At 42.7% G+C, this 17547-nt stretch overlaps 1 protein-coding gene across 1 annotated transcript; it reads right to left on the reverse strand.

The window, feature by feature from the left end:
• Positions 1 to 186: 186 nt before the first annotated feature.
• col1a2 (collagen, type I, alpha 2) lies at positions 187 to 16542 on the reverse strand. The gene is made up of 50 exons (XM_077508041.1): positions 16344 to 16542; positions 15210 to 15214; positions 13838 to 13873; positions 13435 to 13518; positions 13105 to 13152; positions 12945 to 12989; positions 12794 to 12847; positions 12651 to 12704; positions 12515 to 12568; positions 12384 to 12437; positions 12088 to 12141; positions 11960 to 12004; positions 11761 to 11859; positions 11619 to 11672; positions 11436 to 11534; positions 11313 to 11357; positions 10934 to 11032; positions 10789 to 10842; positions 10586 to 10693; positions 10451 to 10504; positions 10262 to 10360; positions 10048 to 10101; positions 9878 to 9976; positions 9716 to 9769; positions 9286 to 9339; positions 9123 to 9176; positions 8821 to 8874; positions 8687 to 8731; positions 8470 to 8568; positions 8229 to 8336; positions 8091 to 8144; positions 7951 to 8004; positions 7732 to 7785; positions 7583 to 7636; positions 7379 to 7486; positions 7211 to 7264; positions 6282 to 6335; positions 6040 to 6201; positions 5858 to 5965; positions 5662 to 5769; positions 5409 to 5462; positions 5215 to 5322; positions 5084 to 5137; positions 4859 to 4966; positions 3720 to 3773; positions 3534 to 3641; positions 3220 to 3463; positions 2958 to 3142; positions 2636 to 2878; positions 187 to 1219 (listed from the first exon to the last, which is right to left on the reverse strand). The coding sequence occupies exons 1-50, from the start codon at positions 16411 to 16413 to the stop codon at positions 1073 to 1075; spliced, it is 4050 nt and encodes a 1349-aa protein (XP_077364167.1). The 5' UTR covers positions 16414 to 16542; the 3' UTR covers positions 187 to 1072.
• Positions 16543 to 17547: the final 1005 nt, after the last annotated feature.

Below are 17547 nucleotides of genomic sequence, written 5' to 3' on the forward strand. Positions count from 1 at the left end.
TAATATGCAACGAGAAAGCAACATGAAAGGATGCATATGTACAAGAAAAGACATGTTATACTTGTAGGTGCTGATGAGAAGCAACAGTGGCGTAGTAAAGAAAACATGAATGTGTTTCCGTGATAAATGTTGAAATCAATGTGACACTGAATTGTGTGTCAACACGAAAGCACTTAAGTCAATGAGTAGTGTGTTTTGGAACATTGGACATGCTTTATTTCAGAACTTTTCACAATTTATTTAAACATCTCACATATACAAAATAGGTACAATAGACTTTGCGTTGTCATTTCTTGAGAGAGATAGGCCGCCTAAAATCCATTCAGAATCGGATGAGAATGGGATGTCAGTATGAAGTCGGGATGTGTGATTTGAAAGGGTAAAAAAAGCCTGAACAAAAAACCAAAACAAACTAAAATTTCAAGACAAACAAAAAACATGAGACAAATACTAGACATCAGGTTTAGGGGTGTTCCACCTGCTTAAAGTGGGAGCGTATCAGAGGACTAATGCAAGACTCCTTAAAGATCAATACAAAATAATACAAATAAAAGTGGCTTTGTCCACAGCTGCATATTAGCACCATTGATCTCCGCTTCAAGTTACCGAGCACCTTCTGATACGAGACAACGCTTGAAGCATTAGAAGACCAAACATCTCTGTTGTGGACTCGGGTTTTGCCTATTTAAGTACATGCATGAGGTAGTTCAAACCTTATTTTCATGGAAATTGTGGTTTTAAACCTCCTCTTTGGAAGATATACAAAGACCACAAAGTGATGCTTACTTTCAGCGTTTTTATTACACTTCTTTTATTTTTTACAAAAGGATGACATGATGTCCCACGACAAGGTGTTTTCCCGCGTTCCTTTGGGTTGCTGTATTAATTTGCATTGCACAATCGCTCCGTTCAGTCCGTTCAGTCCTCTCCGATAGTTGCCCATCTTAAGCAAGTGGTTGCGCAGTGAGAAATCAGCATTTAAAAAAAAAAAAAAACAACACAGAAAGAAGGGCAGAGATTTTGTTTTTTCGTTCTTTCTCTCTTTTGGGGTGTTAATTTATCATGAGTCTATTTATTTGAAACAGACTGGGCCAATGTCCAAACCAAACTCCTGATCAGCTCCACCAATGTCCATAGGTGCAATGTCGAGGATGGGCAGGCGAGATGGTTTATTTGTTCTGTACTCAATCACTGTCTTGCTCCACTCACCAGTGTGTCTCTGCGGGGGGGAGACGGGGAAAAGAAAACATACTTTAGAATGGCGCTTATCAAGACACATGGCTCAAACAATTATTTGATTAATTCACAAAAAAAAAAAAAAAAAAAAAAAAACAGTCAAGAAAAAAACGGCCCACTAGTCTAAACATGGCATTCTGATAAATTTTGCATTCGTGAAAATTAATAAAGCTGCAAAATCTACCACTTTTTATCTATCGCAGATGCAGCCATTTTGTCACTTAAACTAAAAATGACATCACAGCTGCTCAGGGCTCATGTAACGACCAATCACAGCTCAGCAGAATGTCGCATGACCAAACAAACCAGGTGAGCCGTGATTGGTTGACTCAGAACCTGGGATGTCATTTTTAGTTGACATAGTGTGGCAAAATGGCCGACACTGAGATAGATAAAAATGTGGGGATTTTGCTGCTTCATTCATGTTTCATAAAAGGGGAAGTTATAAGAAACATTTTGGGCTAACTTCTGGAATAAAATAAAAACAAGAGTACTAAAAAGAAACTAAATTGAATCTACATTTTACATTGATAAAATTAACTATTAACTATAACAGAAAAAAAAAAATATTTGAAGTTTTTTCTATTATCAAACATAAGCTTTTGGGGTTCATTTTATAATGTATTTAATTTGTTATTACTGTACAGCTGTACAGAAGAATAAAAATTAAACAACTAAAACTAATCAAATTTAACAAACCTGCACTAAAAATGTACATTTATCATCTTGTACTCAACAAATATGCCGTATATATATATAAAAAAACATCTAGTACTAATAATAACTACCAAACCCGCTCTAAAAATTTACATAGTGACATTTTTTTTTTATCTTGCCCACAACAAATATGCCATAACAAAAACTAAAACTAATACTAAAATTAATAAACATTTACATTGTGATTTTTTTTCCATCTTGCCCCTCAACAAATATGCCATATATAACAAACACTAAAACTAATACTACAACTAAGAAACACTCTAAAAAAATTTACATCGTGACTTTTTTTTAAATCTTGTACTAAAAAAATGCCATATATAAAAAAGGATCAAGTACTAATAAAAACTAACAAACCCGCTCTAAAAATGTACCTAGTGACTATTTTTTTTTTATCTTGCCCTCAACAAACACGCCATCTATAGTAAAAACTAAAACAACAAACACGCTCTAAAATTGTCCATTGTGACTCTTTTTTCATCTAGACCTCGACGAATATGCCATTTAAAAAAACACACACAGAAAAACTAATACTAAACCTAATAAAAACCTGCTCTAAAAACTAACCGAATGAAAAAAAAGTTACGACTAAACTAAATAAAATATCTAAAATTGACAGCCAAAACTTGCATCGACTCTAGCAGTGGCAAAGGATAATGATGGGAAGGAAACGTCTACTCACAGTGCAACCGTCCTCTACCACCGAGAAGGTGAAACGGCTGTTGCCCTCAGCCCTCAGCTCCACATCGTTGGAGCCGCCGAGCACCACAGCCTTCTTCAGGCTGCCGCTCTCAGCATCCATGTAGGCAACGCTGTTCCTGCAGTGGTAGGTGATGTTCTGGCTAGCCTGGTTGGACAGCAGGCGCATGAAGGCCAGCTGGGTGGCCATGCTCTGGGAGCTGATGGTCTCGTCGTTGTAGGCGAACTGCAACGAGAAGCCACGTCGTTGGCGTTTGTTGCGAATGTCGAGTTCTCAACACGTCATAAGCTGCCTTTCGTCTCACCTCGGTTCCACCGTTGATGGTCTCTCCGAACCAGACGTGCTTCTTGTTCTCCGTGCTTCTGAACCAGTTCTTCTTAGCAATGCTCTCGGGGTGGGCGTGGATGCAAGTCTCGCGGGTGCTGAAGTCGCAGAAGACCTTGATGGCGTCGTTGATGCAACCCTGGTTGGGGTCGATCCAGTAGAATCCTGCGGGGGCAGCAAAGGGTCACGTTTTGGTTCGGCTTGCGTGATTCAACGACGATTTCGCCAAGCTTGCCACTCACCGCTGGTCCACTCGGGGTGGCCGAGCTGGATGTCACGGCAAGTGCGGGCGGGGTTCTTCCTGGATCCCTCAGGGGTGAGCAGGTTCTCGATCTGAGTGTTGAGGGACTTGATGGTGGCGTCCACCTCGTAATCCTTGGCTCTCATGGCGGGCTGGTCAGCTCTGTACTCGTCGTATCCGGACACATCGTAGCCACCGCCGGCAGCGCCGGGAGGTCCGGGCAGACCGGGAGGTCCGGAGGGACCCTATTTGAGATGAAACTCATCTTTGATATACATCTACAAGTTTGAAACGTTCACTCGTAAGAGTACTTACAACAGGGCCGATGTGCCCGGGAGAACCACGAGCACCAGGAGTGCCGATAGTACCATGGGCACCAGATCTACCATCCTTGCCAGGAGGTCCGTGGGGTCCGGCGGGACCCTGAAGAAGGAACAAACATGTTGGTCACACTTCCCTATGACCTGTTTGTAAGAGGAAATTAAGTAACATTTCACTTACTCTAGGTCCAGCGGGTCCGTTAGCACCAGAAGGTCCGGTGTCACCAGGGGGCCCCTGAAGGAAGAGCATTGTCATAAAACAAACATTTTCCACATTTTAAGACGACTAACCAACATCAAAGGCCCCGTACTGATTTTTGATCAAGATTTTGCATATCTAGTAAGAAGATAAATGGAAAAAAATACAGGTCTGAAAACAACCAGACAAAAGTGCAATATAGGTCGATTGTAAGCATTTTTTTTTTTTTAAATAAAAATCATCAGTTCGTGGTTTCGTTATATTTACTAAGCTCATTTTTCCTCTTTCCAGTAAATGCACGAGCAGCTCAGTGGTCTAGCAGTAGAGTGTCCACCCCCGGACTGGGAGGTTGTGGGTTCAGTCACTGTCTCGGTCATACCAAATACAATAAAAACTGGACCTATTGCCTTCTCTGCTTGACACTCAAGTTGGGCAAATGTTAATGAATAGTATGTGTTTTCAGAAAATCATATATATATTAGTTTGGAAAAAGTCAATCTTACTTGTTTTTAGTCTAAAAATACAATTTTCAAGACGCGTGTTTGATATAGGCCCAGTATTATTTTCTTATTTTTCAAAATGTAACAGGTAAAATTTTCTTGTTCTATCGGTTGATCATTTTGCTTATTTGAAGTAATTTTCTTTTTATTTGACTATATTTTTTTCTTACATTTTCTACTGTCCTTTTTAATATCTGTGTCCTTACCGATTTAATAAATTACCATTGCTCTCTCTCGCGCTCTCTCTCTCTCTCTTTTTTTTAAATAATTCTAAATAATTTATTTTCTATAATATATATGTCCTTTATTATATTAAAAATAATTATTTTTTCTTGTGTCTCAGAAGGCAAATTTAAATGAAATTTTCTTGTTCTGTTGGTAGATAATTTTGCTTATTTGAAGTAGTAATTTTCTTATTTTACTATATTTTTTCTCTTAAATTTTCTACTGTCCTTTTTAATATATATATGTCCTCAGATTCAACATATCATCATTGCTCTCTTTCTTTTTTAATTATACTTTATTTTATATAATATATATGTTCTTTTTAAGAATAAAAATCATTTTTATATTAAAAATAATTTTTTCTTCTCGTGTCTCATTGCGGTATATTTCACTCACAGATGGTCCTTGCACTCCCTGGAGACCAGGATGTCCACGAAGACCCTTCATTCCCAACTCTCCTTTGTCTCCAGCAACTCCCTTCTCGCCACGGACTCCAGCGGGTCCCTAGAAGACATGCAAGGACATACATAGCATTGTCATGTTGACTTCTGCAGTGCAAAATGATCAGATGATATGATTTAGTTTTAGTTATATCACATCTAGATGATTAGTTCGACTTACAGAGGCACCTCTAGCTCCAGCGGCTCCAGCAGGTCCAGAAGGTCCGGTGAAGCCCTGCGGTGTTGACACAAGGTAAATAAATGTTTGTGACAAAGCAATGACGGAAAGAGTTGGTTGTTATGGAAACGTACAGAGTCTCCACGGTTTCCAGTTCTTCCGACGGCGCCGCTGGGGCCAGCAGGTCCGGGAGCGCCAGCAAGTCCCAAAGCACCACTGGGACCGGGGTCACCACGGTCTCCCTGAACGCAGCGAGAACAGGCAGGTGAGGATCAGAACACAAAACAGGATTTTTTTTTTTTTTTTTGGCAAAGGACTAGTAGGATACCTTGACTCCAGCAGCACCAGGACGACCAGGGGGACCATCGTTACCGGGGCTACCCTGTGAATATTGCAATGTAAAGTTTAAAAACCAACATTGTACTTTCTCATCACATCATCGCTAGAAGTCGAGGTGGCAAATCCAGGTCCAGAAAGTAAAAGCCCTGACACAGTTTTGGCATCTACTCAACCAGCAGAGTTCTGGACCTGGTTTTACCATCTCTGAGCATAAGATGGTATAGTATACTGCATAACCGTACCTCACGTCCAGCTTCTCCCTGAGGTCCGGTCATACCAGGCATACCAATGTTACCAGCAGGGCCACGGGCACCAGCGGCACCAGCAGGTCCGAGTCTACCAGGCTCTCCCTAGGATGTGACAAAATCGACAATAAGTAACAATGCATAGAATAACGTATGAAAGCACTCTGTGAGGTGATGAAGTTCAAATACTCACGACAGCACCGGGACCACCAGGAGTACCACGATCGCCTCTAGCTCCAGGAAGACCGACAAATCCTTGAAGACCAAGAGGTCCAGAAACTCCAGAAGCACCAGGAGCACCCTGAAGCCAAGCACGGCATCATGAAATGAATGAATGATGACTATCATCGAGGTTGTATGTGCACTGGAACTTACAGAAGGTCCAGACTCTCCAGAAGGTCCCTTCTCTCCAGCGGGGCCAGGAGGTCCAACCATACCCTGCTCTCCAGCGGGGCCAGCGGGACCAACGTCTCCACGGACACCACGGGGACCGTCTTTACCAATGGGACCAGCAGAGCCAGCGGGTCCGACAATACCCTGGAAGGAGGGGAACATATGAAATTTGTGCTTTTTTGGGGGGGCTCTCAATGACCCAAACCAAGGTAAAATGTACTTACAGCAGGTCCAGCAGGGCCAACTCTGCCAGCAGCACCAGGGAAACCAGTCAGACCCTAGCATGAAAAAAAAAAGAGGTCAATCATACTACCATTAAAAAAAATAAAATAAAAATTAATAAATCAAATAACAAATCCCAAATGGAAAAAAAAAAGTAAATATTAACAACTCAGTGGCTAACTTTAATTAACTGGAAATATTATTATATATATTACATTATTTTAACAAAAATTATAAAATTTGGACAATCAACAAACTTGACTTTTGTAGAGCATGGAAAGCCACTTATGATAAAAGACATGTAGGGCCATGTTGGAAATCACTTAATTAAAAAAAAACTTTTTTTTTAAATATTTTTTAAAATAATTATTAGGTCATTAATTCCAAGCTTGGGTGCCATGAGAGGTCATGAGATGTATTGTGAGAAATTACCCAATTTCACTAAATTTGTCAAAATTATTTATTACAAATCTATTTTTGTTCATCTGCAATATGTATGCCAGCAATGATTGTGAAAGTCAGAAAAATTAAATTCTCTTCCACTAGAGGGTGCAATTTACAATTAACCTATAAGCATCCAACTGTTGCCATGCTTACAACAAAATGGCTTCCAGTGAGTGTGTTCGATTTGTGAGCGAAGTGAGATGAGATCATCATTAATTCAATAATCATACTTTTGGGAATTTTTTTTTTGTGTGTGTTGTGAGATTTTTTTTTAAACATCATATGGATGCCCTGGCTCGTTTGACTGACTGCCATTTTCTCAATATCCCTCACATGAAATTAAAAACTCAGGTCCCACATTTTTTTAGGAAGGCTTTCCAGGAAGAGTAACATTATTTAGATTTTTTTTGTGCATTAACTGCAAAATATTATGATTCAAATGACAAAAATGTCCTGAGTATATATATATATTTTTTTAAAGACACACCTGAGGTCCATTATCTCCACGGGGGCCAGTAGGTCCAGCAGGTCCGGAAGGACCCTGAAAGGAAGGTCAGAATGAATTCCACATTAGTGTCAAACAATGATTACATATCATCATTTTTTATGCACCAGCATGTGAACGTTATAGCTGTGACCTGAAATGACTACTCACAGGAGGTCCGGCTTGTCCAGCGGCTCCAGCAGCGCCAGCGGGGCCAACATCTCCCTTTCCTCCAGCAGGTCCACGCTCTCCTCTTACTCCGGCTTGTCCATTAGCGCCCTGTGGGGTGAAGCAATAACAGGGTTGGCTATTGTGTCTGATAATTATGTTTAATCGTGAATAATCCATTTTGTTGGTGAGGGGGTGTCATCTTACAGGGGGTCCAGCGAATCCAGGGGCTCCAGCGGGTCCAACCTCTCCACGCTCGCCCTATGGCGAATATAAAGATACCAGCTCTCAGCAAAATAATGCATATTTTATTACATGTTTTCTACACTTGGGATTTTGGGATCAATAACACTTACAGGGGCACCACGGACTCCGGAAGGTCCAGCAGGTCCGAAAGATCCACTCTCACCCTATAAAAGACAATTTGTAAGTAAGTATGAAGAGCACATTGTAATCATATTGATAAATATTTTTTTTGGTCTAATAGTTGGAATGGAAAATTCCCATCAAGTGATGTTGACTATTAAAGATGCAGACATTCAATTCAATTCAATCAGCTTGTGTCATATACTTGCCTTGTCGCCATTGGCTCCTGTGGGTCCTGGGGGTCCAGCAGATCCGGGCATACCCTAGACGTCAACAACAGAAGACTTTTAAGAGCATGTCGCAGCCATGATTTGAGTGTGAAGTGATTTAAGATAAGAACCGCACTTACACGGGCACCATCTCTTCCGGAATTGCCGTCAGGTCCTTTGTGTCCAAGCTCTCCCTGTGATAAAAACAGCGACAGTTTGAGTCCGTCCTACGACTCAAAATCAAAATCCGCTGGATCTCGGAACGACTCGGCGCCGACCTTCTCTCCCTTGACTCCACTGGGACCGGCAGCTCCACGCTCTCCGGGCATGCCGCTAGCTCCTTGGTGTCCAGGAGCACCAACAAGTCCAGCAACGCCAGGCTCTCCCTGCAGGAAGTGGGTCGAAAAAGCTCGGGTTCATTTTGACCGCAAATGACATGGAACTGTTTCTTTTTTGCTCACGCTTGGCCTAACCGGGTCTCCTACAACAACCTATCTATAATAATATATAATAATCTACCTTAGCACCATCGGTGCCAGGAGCTCCAGAAGCACCACGGGGTCCCATAGGTCCCTGAGGTCCGGCAGCTCCGGCAGCACCGGGGTTACCACGCTCTCCCTGTAGGAGGACACAGAGGTTATCAGTGGAAAGTCCAGCAGTTATATGTATAAAGCTTCACAAATGACAACCAATAGTTATTATTAGGCAAGTACAGTGTGGAAAACAAATCACATACCTTGACACCAGCAGGTCCAGCGACTCCCTGGTCTCCTGGGATACCCTGTTAGGGACACAACAGGCACCGTATAAGATTTGGATTCATGAAATGTGCATACTAAATTATTATGTGCGTTTCGGATAAGCTCTTACTCTGTCTCCAGGCTTGCCAACCTCTCCAGCACCACCAGCGGGTCCAGGCAGACCCTAAAAAAAGTATAAAATCACTGAGTATGACGTTTGGATTGGTAATTAATTGTAATTAACAAATGCCTGAATACATGTTAGCAATGTAACAATTTCACTCAATTGCTCTAAAAATGATTCATTAAAAACAAATATCTTTATCTATAGTGACAAGCAGAACAATTAAGTGTGCTTCACTAAAAGTCAGAAATTTTGAAGTGAACTATTTTTTTTTGTAATTATCAGTAGCAAAAAAAGGGGATTCAAACCTGGAAACCAGGAGCTCCAGCAGGTCCCTGCTCTCCCTTCTCACCAGGACCACCCTTTAAACAGCAAAGAGGAATACAAAATAAGGTTACAATAATATGCTATTATAAATCATAATAATAATAATAATGGATTTTAATTGTTAAATTGCACATAGATACTTACAGAAACTCCCATTGGGCCAGTGGCACCATTGTTACCATCAGGGCCAGGAGGTCCCTACACAGACAGTTATATGATTATCACAACAGACGACTGTGTACTTGCTTAATCATATTAGGGATGTCCGATACCACTATTTTTCAGACCGATACCATTACGAGTACTCAACTCTTGAGGAGTCATCGATACCACGAGTACTTTAACGCCAAATCAATGACAGATAATTAAAGAAAGACCTGAATACTCCAGTATAGCAATTTTCTATTCTAAGTTCTCATTTCTAGTTACTATTCATAAAACGGCCACAAGGCGGCAGTCGATGTTGGTATCATTCACATGGTAACTAGCCATACAGTGGAACAAGGCCGGGTATCAGCCCATGACTAATTATTACCATTAAGTTGTTGTAAACCATATATGTTAACCAACTTACTCTCAGTCCAGTAGCTCCAGTAGCTCCCTTCTCTCCGGGTTTGCCAGCGTCACCCTAGAAGACATTCAGTTCAACAAGTTAAGATGGTGTTGTGTGCATTTAAGCTAACTATATTTGTTTATTCCCTCATATGAGTTTTTAAGTCATTGTGACTCTACTAACAGTGGCTCCCTTGGGTCCAGGGAAGCCGATGTTTCCAGGCTGGCCTCTAGGTCCAGCTGGACCGGGAGCACCAGTGCGGCCATCTTGTCCAGCAGGACCCTACAGGAGGGAACCAGAATGATTAGCATGGAAGCTATGTTGTTCGGGACTTAATATTTAAGGTTACTCACAGAAGGTCCCTCCTTTCCTGGGGGTCCAGAGCTTCCGGGGCTTCCGGGGAGACCCTGTTGAAAACATGTTCTGGTTAAAAGTGTTGTTGTTGTTGTTTTACATCTGGGTTTTAATCCTGTGACATATTTCGCAACGTCTTTTCACTACAGCAAGTTTCGGAGAGTTGGAAGGCCTATGTGATATTAATGGAGGAATCAGACAAACAATACCCACCCTGGAACCAGCAGGACCAGGCTCACCACCGCGGCCAGCATCTCCAGGGGGTCCACGAGCTCCAGCAGAGCCGGTGGCTCCACGAGCACCAGGCATACCCTACCATGACACACCAGAAGATGAAAAACCAGGAGCAAAAAAAAATAAAAAATTGAGGAGTGTCAAAGTCACGTGTGATGCTTGACTTACAATAGGGCCGACTCTTCCCTCAGTTCCGGGCATTCCACGGCTTCCGGGAGAGCCCTAAAGGAGACGCACAACACCTATCAGGAGATCCCCAAAACAAGATAGCGTCCGTTACGGCCATCAGCACAAATCACTTACACGAGATCCACGGCTACCAACGGGGCCGGCGGCACCGATCTCGCCAGTAGGTCCTCGTTTGCCCTCCTCACCCTGAGGTCCAGTGGCACCCTGAGGTCCGGCGCTACCCTGCGGAAGGCAACAAATGGAGGGCGACACGATTAACCAGTCGTCAACATTACGGGAAAACGGTAAAACAAGAGTAGGACGTCGTTCAAACTTACAGGCTCACCCTTGGCACCAACGTCTCCCTTCACACCCTGAACACCGGGATCTCCCTAAAACGGGGGCGACCAAAACAAAATGCAATTTATATGCTTGAACTTGCACAACTTGTTGCTCCTGTGTTAACTGGGAATGCTGACTTACAGCCAAACCTCTGGGACCAGCGGCACCCTGGGGTCCCTGAGGTCCAGGTCCTCCTCTGGGTCCGGGGAATCCAGGAGCTCCAGCAACACCGGCAGCACCCTAAAAGGGCAGCCAATAGTGGCACTTGAGCTCCACTGAGCAACATTTTGGCTATTATTTCATGTATACATGTATGATTAAGATAATGTAGATTATTTATGGATGTTATTAAAAATAAAAGAGAAAGAGAGAGAGAGAGAGAGAGAGAGAGAGAGAGAGAGAGAGAGAGAGAGAGAGAGCAATGATATGTTGAATCTGTAAGACTGTCGAATCAGCAATACTGTGCTCTCAAAAAAATAAAAAAATAAAATAAGATAATGTAGATTATTTAATCACTTACAGTAGCTCCCTTGGCTCCGTTCAGGCCATTAGCACCAGGGTTACCCTAAGAAAAAAACAAAATCCAATACGTAAACAACAAAAAGACTAGAAAAAAAGAGATGAGCAACAGTAGAATACTTACAACGGGACCAACGGGGCCAACAGCACCATTGGAACCGGGCTCTCCTCTAGCTCCCTGAGGTCCAGTGGGACCAGTAGAACCAACAGGTCCAACCTCTCCCTGTGAATGGCGTAAATAAATCCAATCAATACACAGATCCTTATCCGTGCTTTGGAAAAACTCATCAAACAAAATGAGGCCTACCTTGGGTCCAGGGCCACCAGGGAAACCTGGGGCACCAGCAGCACCAACGGGTCCCTATGAAGAGCGACGGCAGCCACAGTCAGAATACACAGCCCCAAATATAATGCATTTTGGGATGTTTTAACTCCGAGATGGTACTTACAGCAGCACCGGCGGGTCCGGTGTTGCCATCAGCACCACGAGCACCAACGGGGCCGGCAGAGCCGGCGCGGCCTCTCTCACCAGCCAGACCGCGAGGTCCCTGGATGGGGGGAAAAAAAAGCACAGACGTGTGTTCACTCACGGAACAATGATCTGCTAATTGAGTAGAAGTAGGAAGTCGAGTGGCGTGCAACACTTACAACAAGTCCGGGTCTTCCAGCAGCTCCGTGTGCGCCAGCCTCACCCTACAGTGAGGAGGAGGAGGTGAGCTACGTGTGCTTTATCATATACAATATGTAAGAGAGAAGTCTGTTGACCCCTTTCTTACCTTGACTCCAGCGGCACCAGGCTCTCCCTTGCGTCCATCCAAACCATTGTAACCCTGAGAAAAGAAAAAAAGGTATAATAAATAAATAAAATGGCGGCATGAAAATGAATCAAAAGGGAACTATAACAAGGGTAATGAATGAATGGTTGAAATGAATGGTTATTTTAAGGCTTAGATTAGTAAGAATATAGCTATCATATTTATCATGTAGCAGATGTACCCAAGCAAAAATCCACTTTTGTGCAATTTTGGTCTCATGTGACGCCATTTTGCCTGAAGCCAAGTCTGACACTTACTCTGTGTCCCTTCATTCCGGGAAGTCCAGGGGTTCCGGGGAATCCACGAGCGCCCTGTAATTCAAAACAAAGACAATGTTAGAGAGAGACAAATCGGCATGGTTCCGTTGTGCTCAGTGACAGGTGCTCACCTGAGTGCCGGGGACACCTCTGTCTCCGGGCTTGCCAGGTCTGCCATTGTTACCCTGAAAGTGGAAAAGTGGCTCAATTTAATCCCAAGAAAACAACAACAACAAACAAAAAAATGAAGCTGTTTTCTTTACTTACGTCATCTCCAGCTTTGCCAGAAGGTCCAGGGGGGCCACGGGGACCAACGGGACCCTTTGACATAAAACAGAGTGTTATAAAACAATTCTCCTCCCATTTTCAATTTTGAGAGTATATAAAAAAAAAAAAAAAAATGCGCTTACAGTCTGTCCAGGCTCGCCAGGCTCACCAGGGTGTCCGGTATGTCCCTGAGGTCCCTGTTAAGACAAATCACAAGTGCAACCTTCAGTCATGATAACGTCAGTGGCACAAGTGTAACACCAGATTGTGATATGAGTCCAAATTTATACTCACAGGGGATCCAGGGGGTCCGGGAGGTCCTCTGTTGCCCATCATACCCTAAAATGGGAAAAACAATCAGGTGTGACGTTTAAAGAAAAAAAAAAAAAAAGTCAAGTAATGTGTTGGAGGAAATGTGTCTCAGGTGCATTTGTGTGTGTGGCAAGGTCCTCACAGGGGGTGACACTGGATCTGGAGGCTTGGAATACTGAGCAGCAAAGTTCTGCAAAAGACAAAATACAGTTTGTTATTTACAAAAAATAAGTCAGTGCACGCAAATAAAGCTAAAGGGATTTACAGTAGGTTGCAAATCAAAAGGAAGTGATGTCATCAGACTCAAATAGTAACTACAAATAGTAACTAACGTGTGACCCACAGTTGACCTCTGACCAATATGGATCACATCGTATACACATCATTAACACGTAAGGACACACATGTGCCAAACAGTCTCATTTCATGCTTTGTAGGTTCTTTACAAATAATAATAAAAAAGGGAACGTACTCCTCCGAGTCCAGGGGGTCCAGGGGGGCCAGCGGGGCCGGGAAGTCCGGGTATTCCATCTTTTCCATTAGGTCCCTGGGGACCCTACGCAACGGAGACATGTGGCCATGAGGTAAGCTGTCAAGCTACATTTTGATTTTACTATTGCGTTTCCATAACAAAATACTTCATAGCTGTACTAATGAGTGTATAATACTGCTAAAAATATAATCGTTATTATATGAATTAAACAAAAACATCAGCATAGCTACTATGTTGACATGGGGCCATGCAAAATGGGATGCGGCCTAATAAGGTTCGAAGGTCAAACCATGTCAACAAATGTCTAACGTCCAACGTTTAAAACAAAACACAACTAACATAAAACAACTTTCAAAACAATCCAATCCAGATTTGAACTTACCCTGTCACCTCGAGGTCCTTTGTCTCCTCGGGGGCCCTGCGGCAGGAAAATAAGCGAGTCAGCTTAAAACGCACACCAGATGTCTCGCGGCCGAGCTGCTTCAAAGCGACCCCTTCCCTCTCTATTCCTAAACACATCTGCATAAAGCACTAGATGCTAGAGCATGTACATGAAATGTGCATGTAAACAAACTTGACCTTACAGACGCAAGACAAGCAAGTTAGGACACATTTTCAGTGACGGGACATGACAAACGTTGCCCTTGGAGTGCTTCTATGCTAAAACTAAAATGCTCTGATGTGCCATGCTGGAAGGTGTTAAACCACACATAAGAGAAACATTATGTGCTCACCTTTACATCCTAGATGGAAAAGAAGATACATAAATGTAAGTTTCATCTTTCGCTAAGTTGATGAACAAAAGTGTCTTCTTTTTGTGTATTACACACAATAAGTCTCAAAAGCACAACAATGTGCAGGTTGAGCAACAGCAGACTGAGCAAACTCTTAGCATGATGACGATAACAGTCAAATATAAATAGTGCTGCTCAAGATGTAAACAATGTGTATTTTGGGCAATCTCAATGGTGAGTTAGCATGTTTGAACAAGAATGTGATGTAGAATTGAATTGAAAAATGCTCATATTGTTGTCATTGATTGAAAGTCTGAGATCAGATCTGGAATCATTGGCTGAAGTGATGAGGAAGGCAAAGGAAGGCCGCTGCCCCTCGCTGCAGCCCTTAGAAAGGATCCTTTGTGCCATTGCAGGACCCTGAGGGTGCCTGCTGGTTTAAGCTTTCCTCGACACAGTCTTCAGCCAGTCTTCGCGCCTATCCTGCGACAGCCACTTTGTCGTGGGGGGCACAAATTTCTAAAATCCTAAACTGTGGTTGAGATTGCACAAATCGCACCGGGACCCTACAGGAGGCATCTTTTGCTGGGATATGGACGTGATTTTTGGAATTCAATACAAGACAAGGTAACAATATCTGCACACTGTTTTCATATTTTCATGTTTGCATGCATGCGTGTACTAACCGAGACTGCAGCGTTGCACAGATGATAGATGAAGAGGAGGCAGAGGAAGAGGAGGCGGGTTGGGGTGGGGGGGGGGGGAGAAAAGGGAAGACACCGTTAGAACAGAAGCAACACAAGAGCAAAACAAACTCATTGCTAGCCTAAAATCATACATTTACATTTCTATTACAATAAGTGTGTTGTAAGGATGAACAAATGTTGATATTTCGTGGAGGTTTTTAGTCGCTCGACATGTGCTAGACATTGGTCACAGCGCACTTTAAATGCCTTTCAACAGCAATGTCAATCAAAGCATTCCTGGCTGGTATGAAGTCAGGCCTGGGCAGGTATAGACCATGCCTCAAAGACTAGTAGCCAATCATAGCAAACAACATAAAAAGGACAACAACTGTAAAATGCACAATATGACTTAATGTACTTTATGCTTTGCTTTTTTAGTCAAATGTATATTGCAAGATGACTGAACTGATTCTTCAAAGTTTGTTAAAATGTTCATTTTGATTATCGAATGACTGTTTTTGTTATATTTCGCAGTGCTACAATGTGCATTAGCACAAACGGGACACCAGACGCATCTCTGAATGTGGACCAGCAAGTCCTGCGTGGCTTTTGGCTGTGCAGGACCTCCCCATGAACTCAAAAGTGGCGTGTCCAATCTAGACCACAAGGTGGCGCAGAAGGACACACCAAGTGATGAGAGGAGTTAATCTCAACCTTTTAAGGTACCGGTATTTATTTAAAATGTAGAAGCTCTACAATTTAAGGCATAAATCATATATATTATTAATGAAATACAATTGTAATTAAATAACACACGATTCAATTTATTGTGGTTTTAAGTAGATGATAGACAAATGTAGGAAAATATAATATATATGATAAGATACATTTAAAAAGAAAAAAAAACATGCAATACTGGTCAGTGCAATTTCTACTTTTAATGAACTGCCGTCAAGTTAGTCTCAATTAAATTGGGTCCGAGGTGTAGTTCGCACCAGTGGCCACCAGGGGGCAGGCTTGCATTTTTTTTCCTACAATTAAACTTCATCCCTGGATGTCTGGACGGAACATTAAGTACAACGCCCCAAATCTTTTCCTCCCTTAACTTTAGGATAAAAACTGTTTCAATAATTCTAACCGAACTAAAAGCTTTCGCGACTACTTTCCACGTCTTGTTCAAAAGCCAAACTTTTTTCTTTTTTTCCCCCTTTTCTCAGGAGTGCGACTACTCCTAATTATTGTATCCTTGGAAAAAAAAATCGAAGATTCCCCTGCATGAACTCATTCCGTTTTTTTTTTCTTTTTTTTGTTTTTCGTTTTTTTTTTTTTTAAGCAGCAGTGATTTGAGCTGTCTGTCTTGACGTTGAAGTAAGTTCCAAACCAAAAGCCAAAAAAAAAAAAAAAGATCCTCAAGCAGCGTGGGTGGAAATATCCAGGAGAGAAAAGAGCAGATAGGGTAAAAACTTACATTGGCATGTTGCTAGGCATGAAGTTACTGCAAGCAGCAACAGAATCCGGGTATCCACAAAGCTGAGCATGTCTAAACAGACATGCAGACTCCTTGTGCTGCTGTGCCCCTCTTTTTAAACCACCTTCAAGCAGGCATACAGTTGAGGTGACGCGAGTAACTCCAAACTGAGCAGAAGCCTGCAGCCGTGATGCTAGAATAATAAAGTCCTATCAGGCCTATTTATATGGCAGGAGGGTCCCGGGTCTGCGTGTCAAAAGTCAGCCCACCGGCCAATGAGAGACGAGAAACCCAATCTGACTCCCATCCCTCTCTCCCTCACGTAGTCATGTGGTCCTGCATCTCCCAGCCTCCTATCCGCCGCCACCGGAGCTCGTTTGGCGAAAAAAAAAAGAAAAGAAAAGAAAAAAAAAAACTCCCTGATGACGAGTGCATCGATTTAATTAGATCCATTCTTTTTGAGGACGTGGACAGCGTGGACGTTTAAAAGGGAGAGGGAGGCCCACGTTTCTCTTCTTTGCGCGGCACGCGGGGAGAGCGGACGGTCAAGTTTGCGTGCGCAAAAAGTACCCAGCGTTTGGATTTGGAAAACCCAAGTCATGTGCGGTGTTTCTGGACTTTTGAATCGGAATTTTACTTCATCAATGTATTCATTCCAGTATTCCAGCTTTGTCTTTTGCAACAGTGGTGCACTTTTTTTTTTTTCTTCACCGCTTCCATATGTGGACCATGTGTTTTATGCATCTTCCCAACAATCCACGTCACTAGCAAAAGACCGTTCATGGAATGCACATAAAATAAAAGCAGCTTTACGCTACTCACTCACTCTGTGCAGCTCACCTGTCCGCATGACCAGACATGTCATAAACTCAGAGCAGCCATACATGTCTTTCATCAAAAGCATAATGTAGAAGACATTTCAACCATTACTGCGACATTGTAGGAGATTATATCATTGGTCTTCTGCATGGACAAAAGTGCACTTTCCCCCCTCTGTCCACCCAGTGAACACTCCCAAATTCACCTCAAAATTCACGACAGAGATGAGCGTGGAGAAAAGAGGCAGGAGGAGGAGGGGCGAGCAAGATGAAATGTGTTTTAAAGATGGCCGAGCTCCCACTCAGTGCCGAGTTACATTCTCATGTTTGTTGAAGCGGCTCGGGGGGGAAAAAAAAGAAGCAGACGAGAGCGAATATGTCGGGGA

This window comes from Festucalex cinctus, chromosome 19 (assembly GCF_051991245.1).
Source record: "Festucalex cinctus isolate MCC-2025b chromosome 19, RoL_Fcin_1.0, whole genome shotgun sequence".
In the NCBI taxonomy this organism is placed as follows: domain Eukaryota; kingdom Metazoa; phylum Chordata; class Actinopteri; order Syngnathiformes; family Syngnathidae; genus Festucalex; species Festucalex cinctus.